At 46.5% G+C, this 8,490-nt stretch overlaps 1 protein-coding gene across 1 annotated transcript in view; it reads right to left on the bottom strand.

Moving 5' to 3' along the window:
- Positions 1 to 5,858: 5,858 nt before the first annotated feature.
- Positions 5,859 to 8,490, bottom strand: part of NUP214 (nucleoporin 214kDa) — a gene marked incomplete at its 5' end in the record, with an annotated part of 43,745 nt that continues 41,113 nt past the window's right edge. The window contains 3 exons of the mRNA XM_009586625.1: positions 5,859 to 6,079; positions 6,785 to 6,809; positions 7,605 to 7,747. Of these exons, the coding sequence (XP_009584920.1) occupies positions 6,046 to 6,079; positions 6,785 to 6,809; positions 7,605 to 7,747 (202 nt within the window). The remainder of the gene's footprint in view (positions 6,080 to 6,784; positions 6,810 to 7,604; positions 7,748 to 8,490) is intronic.

Here is an 8,490-nt window from a genome sequence, read left to right as displayed (position 1 = left end):
CTTGGGCTGGAGGAGCCACACCACGCTCGGGGCTTTCCCGGTGCTGGACCGGGGAAAGGCTGGACCCTTACCTGGGCACCCCCCAACAAGGTGCATCTCACACCGATGTCTCCCCTTAGCTGCATCTCCCCGGAGCGAACGAGAGCCTGTTACAAGCCTGTTATGCCCCTTAAAGGTTGTAGCCAACCTTTGCAGCTCAAAAGCCTTTTGCTCGCTGCTGCCAGACAGCAGGGAGCCCTGGTACCATCACCCACAAACCACTGAGGTCTGCACCCACGTAAAACACGAACAGCCACACAGTCAGTTTGGGAAGCTCCACCAGCACGGAGCAGCCACACAAACCCAAGTGCGGGAGGGGAAGGGGAGGAATGAGACGTACGGGAGGTCACAGCTCGAGGAAAGGAATGTGCCTGGATGGAGCCTGAGCAGAAGAGAGGACAGGTTCTGAGTGGGATTCCTTTCCACAGTGGAAACTCTCCAGCCTCATCTGGTGATAGCAGGTTAAATTTAGATGTCCTAGTTTTGGAGGGGGGGAGGGGGGGAGAGAGGACACCAGCCAACTCACAGCTGTTTTGGGTGACACCCTGAAAAAGCCGAAAGCGCCCGGTCACTTATTGTCTGCATAGAGATATTCGAAAGCCTCCCGAGAAGGATCAGGAGGACAGTGGGAAGGACGTCGGCTGCTGAATCCAGTAGAGCCCGGGCGACAGTGGAGCCCAGTTCTGGTGCTTCAGGTAACGCCAACGTCCATCCTGTATCACGGTGCATTTGTGGATGCTGAGGCTACAAATCAAACTTCACCTTTCTAGAGGTTTTGTCGCTTGACTTCGTGATTTTCTAACCTCGGTTTTAAGCACACTGAGGCAACAGTTCCTTCGTTTGAAGAAATACCCTCTGGCCTCCATGGTCCCTGCTTGAAACTTCTTGCAGGGACTTCCCTCTGCTGATGCAAATCAGGTTTTGGTTCCTATTTCTTCTCTCTCACATCTTGTTAAGCTGTTCACGTGCAGCAGCTGCAAACACTCATTTTATTCCTTCATGTTTTCAAGTTTTAAAGCAAAATATTTTTAGCAATGCACTGAAGAGCCTTGAAGCATCTATTAAAAAAAAAAATATATACTGTGTCATGTGTTGCATGCACGTAGTTATAACAGAGCTCCACAAACAATCTGCATCAAGATTTCCAAGGCTGCCTTTAGTAACACCTTTGTACATTGGTTCCCACAAAGCTATCGGGTACAGAGTCCTGGCAACACATCCAAACACAGGCAAGCAGCACTGGAGGGTCAGGTCCAACCACGATTCATAACTTTGGGGTCGTCCCACATTTCCCCCTCAAAATAGAGTAACAGCTTATTTCACCTTTGATGCAGAAGCCGTTCTGACATTATTTAAGCACAGCGCACTTGAAGCGCTGAAGCTCCCGACTCCTGCAGGGCAGAACTGCAGGGAGGTTCTGCACGGAGCCCTGATCCGGGAGCGACTCCAGCACCCTGCTCCGGGTGCTGTGAGGGGGTGACCCGTCCCTTCCAGCGCTGGAACGGGATGCTGTGACGGGGCAGGACTGCAGCCCGAGGCCAGAGCATCGCCCGCGGCTGCGTGCGCCCAGGAGCAGTGCCGCAGCACCAGGGCTGAGCGACAGCCCTGCCGCATGGTTTGAGCAATGCGCTTGCTGGCAATATGCAACTTCATTTTTATCTCGTGTTCAGGGAATGGTACGAGTTCAGATACAGGCACTGGCAGCACAAAGTGTGCCCGTGTGTGATAAAGGCACGTACGGAGAAGTCCCGGCTCTGCAACAGGAGCCAGACACACGCTTGCAGAGAAGGAGCTTTGTGACCTACTGAAAGTTGCAGAAAAACGAGGTGTAGATGGTGCGAGACAGGGAACGTGCCGAGCGTAACCGCGGGGAGCTGACACAGAAGCCCACGGGCACACGTAGGTGCAGAGTTGAAAAACGTGCCGACATGTCCAAGCTCATCCCTCGGTGAGGAAGAGTCGGTCTTTTCTCAATGGCTGCAAGACCCTGGGGCCTCGCTGCTGCGAGAGGGAGAAAGGCCAGGGCTGGTCTCGCTGCCGACCGAGGGCTGCTCATCCCCGCCGAGCTGCAGCCGCCTCTGCCCAGCCCCTGGGGCTCAACGCGACATTTATGTAGGAACAAAAACTCCCTCGGCGCTACCAGACACGCTCACACCAAAGCCTCATGCAGGATTATTTTTCCTTGTAAGCAATGCTGAAAGCAATGCACAAGGGCAGGACACATGAGAACTGAAGAAGGGATAAATAAAATGTCACTTCAGCCTCCGGGCCTGCAGCAGCAGGGACACGTACATGGGCCGATGGAAGCAGCTCCGTGCAGGACTGCTGGCAAGGGGCAGAGACCAGCGCTGGCCGAGACCGTGGCCCTGCTTCCTTGGCAAAGGGGTGGGAGAAGAGGTAGTGCCACCACCTGCCGTCACCCTTCCACTGCCTCGCTCCCTGCTCCCCGCAGCTGGGGCAAGGGTCCGAGATGTTCAGCAGCACTTTTCCGACCTTCACCATCTCTCACAGGGATCCTACTCATCCCCGAGACTCACCACACACATGCAACCACCACAGCAGCTCGCTGTTGAGGCTGATAAGCCCGTCCTGAGCAGGATGGTCATGTCAGAGACACGTCTGGTTTCTCCCGCGGAGCATCGCCAGGTCTTTGGTCAGCAGCACATCAGCTCTGCCCCCAGCACCGCTCGAGCGGGGAGATGGCCATGAGGGATGAAGCGAGCTGAGGGATATAATCCGGCAGCATGGGATGATCTTCAGCCCTGCGATCCCTCCTTGGTTCGACAGCAGAGGGATGCCTCCAGCGTTTGTCCCCTGGTCGCCTCTCCCCAACACACTGCTGTGGCACAGAAGGGCCGAGGCCGCTGGGGACAGAGCAGCGATGACCCTTCCTCCCAGGAGACGGATCCAGATGGAGCTGTACAGCTGAGACCACTGGTACTCTGCGAGACACCCGTGTTCTGGAATGCCAAGTATTATACAGTAAAAACCTTTAAAACGGGAGATTAAATAATTTTTCTTTCTTTTTGTGCCTCTTTGTGACGAAGTTACATTTTGCCCCTTTTGCAGAAAAAGGCTTTTTTCTTTGCTGCTCTTTTAGCCTTCGAGGAAGCAGAAATCCCCGGTCTGGTCTCTCCACACGTTTGGGGAGATCCTCTCTATGCCTCAGGCTCTCCTCTGCCCACCAAGTCTGTAACACCATCGTTAGTGCTCTGCCGTAACAGAGCATCACTAGCACGTGGCTTTCCACTGCCTTGAGGCCATGGCGTAGTCTCGGGGGAGGGAAAAATAAGTGTGTTCTTTCATTAGAAATAATTAAGAATCCACCTTCGATAAAAGCCTTGGAAGATTTCTTCTCGTACTGAAATGGCAGGAAAAAAAAGGCACAACTACATTAGCACAGACAAAATGATAAGCTCCTTCAGAGCAGTCGTGGAACGGTTGCTCTTAGTTATTTGAGGATTAACCAGCACGGACAACACAACTACTGAAACAAGGGCTCCAAGCCCAGCTAGTCCTTGGCTTCTTTACCAGGTCTGCCAGACAGGGGCTTTCTGTGTTAGTAGCTTTATTCCTTGGTGGACATCTGTCCACAAAAACCTGGACAGAGGCCATGAGATCACAGGCCACCTAACACAGATGACAGACTGTAACAGCTTCTGGCAACCACCAACCGAGCGTCGCAGGCACTTGCCAAGTCCTTGAGTCATCTAATAAAAATGCGGATTTTTCAGAGTTGACTTTGCTATATTTTGTGCATATTCCTGTAGGCTTGTGGTCACGATCAGCCTCTCTACGCTGCTCGGCTCCTCCAGCAGCTACTGTGGAAACCAGGAGCAGCACCCGTTTCTCAAGGGCAGATAGTTCAGGGGTTGGGTTGTTTCAGCCATGATTTTGGAAGCATTGCAAGAAAGTAACTTGCATGTTCAGTCAGGATCTGGAGTAATTCTAATGGCCCTTCACTTGCAGAGGGTAAAGGAGTTAAACAGGTACCAAGCAGCACAGCAGAGACAACCCCCAACTGCTCCCATCATTCCAAAAAAGAAACTCTAAATGGCTCAGCATGCCAACATCACATTCTTACCAAGCCAATCTTCTCCATAGCAAGAGGTTTATTAGCTATCTGGGGGAGCACAGCTGATACAGCCTTGCTAGGAGGTGTCGCATGCCACAGCGAGGGGAGATTAATGCAAAGAATTTAAGGTCAGTGGTTTGGGCCAACTGCTATTTATAAAGAGGAAGGAAAGCAGAACAGCAGTATCACCTCTAGGCCTTAAGAAATATTGTATAGTCAAGGAGAACATATACTGGGAGGGCACAAGTTCAACCTATCTTCAGCTTTTTCTTCCATCTCCAAACTAGCAAATTTCAGAAAATTTTCTCCTCTGTTCTAGTGCTATGGTCCCAGGATCGCTAGCCCTCGCCCTCTCCCATTAGAGGGGAAGGGAGGTTATAAACAAACCCTTGACAACAGTGCTGTCTCTAACACGACATGCAGCATGCAGAGTTCAGGAACCCAGGGCGTATGTAAAAGCCTATAGCCTTGCAAAGCCTCTCCACATCTAAAAATAAGCCCTCCTTGTATACTATATTCCCCCTATTTCAGTGGTCTTCCTTTTTAAAGCAAACCTACCTAATGTCATTCCCAGGTGCAGAGATAGGAAGGACACTTTCCACAACTAGGACAGGAGTTAGGTCGAAAGCTAACTTTTTAGGTTGACTTGAAAAAAGCAATTTCTTCAGGAACTGTTGATAGATACAAGTATTTAGTTTATAACACTGGATGTGAAAACAAGCAGTTATCAACTATTTACAATTCCAAAAAGTGACCACATGCCCACTTGCCAACCAAACCAGAAAATGACACTTGTCATCATATTGTGTGGTATTAAAAAAAAAAAAAAAAAGAAACATTAGAATCTTTCTGCTGAAAACAGAAAAAGCAGAAATATCCCAGAATGTCCTAATAGGACCAACGAGATAAAACCATCCAATCTGCATGTATTAAACTAATACATAAGCTGTTATTTCAAATGCATTTTTCACAGAGCAACAAAAACCCGTTACATCATTTAGAGGTTTCATGGAGGTCAGATGCATCAAATAGAAAAAGTGTTTGTCCAGAATGCCTTCAGGGCATTCTTTAAAACATTTGCTCAGTATGTTCAAATATAAACATATGAGAATTTCACCAACATTATTGACTAAAGCTAAGAGCTACAGGGAAAAAATACAATCTCATACATGTTAGAAAAAAATGTAGCTGACAGTAGAATCCAACAGCCAAAGCCACAAGCTGCAAAATCACTAATGCCTCTGGAGGGAGGTCACACTTCTAATTCAAGGGCCAGAAGTCTTCCCTATAACCTGAGTTCCATTTTCTGAGTTCTGTAGAATTTACAGAAAGGTAAAAATAGGAGAGCTTTTACTTCCCACCTCTTTGCTGAATGTTACTGCCATGGGAACGTGTTCTGCACGCTGCCAGTTTCTTCTCAGATAATTTCCTATTTCTCCACTAAGCCTCTGGCTCACACATGACTCAGTTTTAGCACTTCAGTGAGATAAGCATGTGCCCCATCCTATACTTAAAATTAGCAGGGCAAACTTCAGCCCCTTCTTAAGAGCCTAGGATAATCAGTCATTCTCTTCAATGAATAACATGCTGGTTTATATCAGGAACCAACTTGAGCTACTCCTTGTCCAGGCAAGGGATGAACAACAGAACAACAGAAAGCCAAGTCCAGTATGGGGCTGGTAACCACAGCATACATCTATTTCTTCTAGATCCAAGGAGATAAACCCTTCCAACACAAATAACATCAAGGCAGATAAAATAGTTTAATATAGAGCGAGAACAAGTGTTGCATAAAAATAAGCAAAATCTTTTTCTTAAAAAAAAGTCTAAGAACTCGTATTTAAAAGAAAAGCTGTTTGGATATTGATCATGTAGGTGACTCATGAACACAGGAGCTATGGCACAGTTCTACAGGAAGGTTCAGGATGTTCTTAGCTTCTCCATCCACTAAATCCAGAGGAAGATCTGTGGAGCAAGGAAAAAAAAAAAACAACACAGCAATGAGTGCTAGAGTCTCCCTCAGGCAGTATTAATTCAGCAGATCTCTCAAACAAGCTTCCAGTCTCCCTAGTATCAGAAACTTATTATGAGAACGCATTGGTATTTTCAGCATCTTTTACCTGAGACTGCATCAACACATACTAACCAGATATAATTATGCTTATTCTAGAGCCTACCATCTGGAGATACACATGCTCTCTCTACTTGACAGGGAAACAAAGTAAAAGAAACTTGCTAGAAGTAATCCAGCAAGCCAGTGGCAGAGTGGATGACAGAGTTAACCTCAGATCTTAGTCCCGTTCTTTAACTGTAAATCAGCATCTCAATTCAGCCAGAAAGGTAACGATTTATTTCATTCCTTGTTTCAACCTGACAAATGGAGTAGATATTAGATTCACACACACAGCTTGAGCACACACATCATGTGCCTGAAAGGTGGAGAAAGAGCGTGATCTAACTGAAAATTCTCTCTTATATGAAAGATTAACCTCACTGGAAAGCACACATTCAGAGCCTGCACTATAAGCCTCTACGCAGTGCCACTGAAAAGGAAATCAGAACTAGAATGTTACTGCTACTTTCAAAGCTTGCTCTTGTAAACCTTGCAATTCTTCTATTCTGGTTCTATTTGTATTTTTAATGAAGAGTTAGACACAAAATGGCACTTACGTGTTCGATGATCCAAAACCAAACCCTGAAAGAAATGCAAGATTAGAAAAACAATTGTTAAAAGGTAAAATGAATGCTTAAGATTTGTAGTAAATATCCCCTCCCACACACAGATGAAAAACATTTCTAAAGAGTGATGGGCAAACAATGAAAGTCAAATCTCCATCTAGAAGAAAAGTGACTTGCCTCAGTTCTTACGAGGGCTTTGCTTTCATTGCTAATCAGCTAGGTCCATTCATTAGTAGCAATTGCATACAATGGCCTGGTTTATTCACCTCTCCATGAAAGTAAGAGGGCTGCTTTCTGAAGACGGGAGTTTGTGCTTAATGCAAGCCAGTGGTGACAGGCAGACCACCAAAGGCTCTGTTCTCAGCCCTGTGTAAATCACTGCAGCTTCACTGAACTATATCAGATAAAAATTTGGCTATTGGTGTTATAGCTCAGTTTTGCAGTGCATATTCTTTTGACACTAAGTACTTACATACAGATACCCATGCATATGGTACTGAATATTCATTATTTCCTCAATATTTTCCTTTGAGAAGAAAGAACAACTCCACAAAAAAGGGGTGAAAACCAATAATCTGATGCAGTGTGCAGAACAGATTTATTGACATGCCACACAGCAAATCAGTGATGGAATTCTGAGAAGATGCTACACCCCACTCTGCAGCTCAATTCTCCAGGCCATGGTGCCTTCCCTATAGCAGGATCAGGACCAGGCAGATTTTTGAAAGGGAGCTGAGTCGTCGCACCTGAGTTCCAAGGAAAAATGGAGACATGGGGCCTGTTAGGTTTATTGTATTTTAGCTTCTCCTACCTCCTCCACCTGTCCCAAAAGCTGAGAATCCACTGCTTTGTGTGCCGAAACCGGTACCCTGTTGTGACAGTGATCCAAATGTCGGGGTATTTTGATTTGCTAGCGTGCCAAACGACGCTGTATTGTTACTGGTACCACCAAACCTGCAGTTTAAAGAGAAAGTTTGTATTTGCAAGCATCTTCTCACTTAAATGGAAGTTTGTCCCAATACCCACAATGATAACAGTGCAATCCTTAAAAAAGGATACATCAAAACCTGATATGAATAATTATAATTGTTCATTCTGGAAAGAGATTTTCTGGTTTGTACATACAAACGTCTGTTCAAGTCCCATTCTTAACGTACACCAGGCAGAAAGGCAAATATGTTCATGCTTACACAGGGTACATTTTCAAGTGCTTGGAAATACCAACTTCAGCCAAATGGAATATATTAACTCACCCCTGTGTGTAGTTTTCACCCTGTAAGCTCAAAAGTACAGCATCGTTTCATTTCACAAAGAGGGCAGCAAACACGAAATTGGTATGAGCTGCTCATGGCCAGAGTACAAAGCAGAACCCAGATACAGAACCCAGACTCCCAACTTTCACATGGTACCTTACCCACCGCCCACATAAACCGTCTGCAGATTTTTCAATTCCTTTCTCTCCCCAGCCCGTTCTGAACCACACACAGTTCCAGTGCTTTCCTGAAGATCTGCACCTAGCTGGCACTTCTCCCTACCACCTTTGGATTACTTCCCTGATTGCTTTTGGGGACTGAAATAAGAAACACTTTTATATATGGAAATTGGTCTTCTTTCTCCACCCACTCCGTCCAACCAGGCATTGTAGAGCTATCAGCATGACACACTAATGAGACCACAATATGCATTATGGTTCTCTG

Source organism: Fulmarus glacialis, unplaced genomic scaffold, assembly GCF_000690835.1.
Source record: "Fulmarus glacialis isolate BGI_N327 unplaced genomic scaffold, ASM69083v1 scaffold22741, whole genome shotgun sequence".
In the NCBI taxonomy this organism is placed as follows: Eukaryota; Metazoa; Chordata; class Aves; order Procellariiformes; family Procellariidae; genus Fulmarus; species Fulmarus glacialis.
This window is presented reverse-complemented; position numbering and strand designations above follow the sequence as displayed.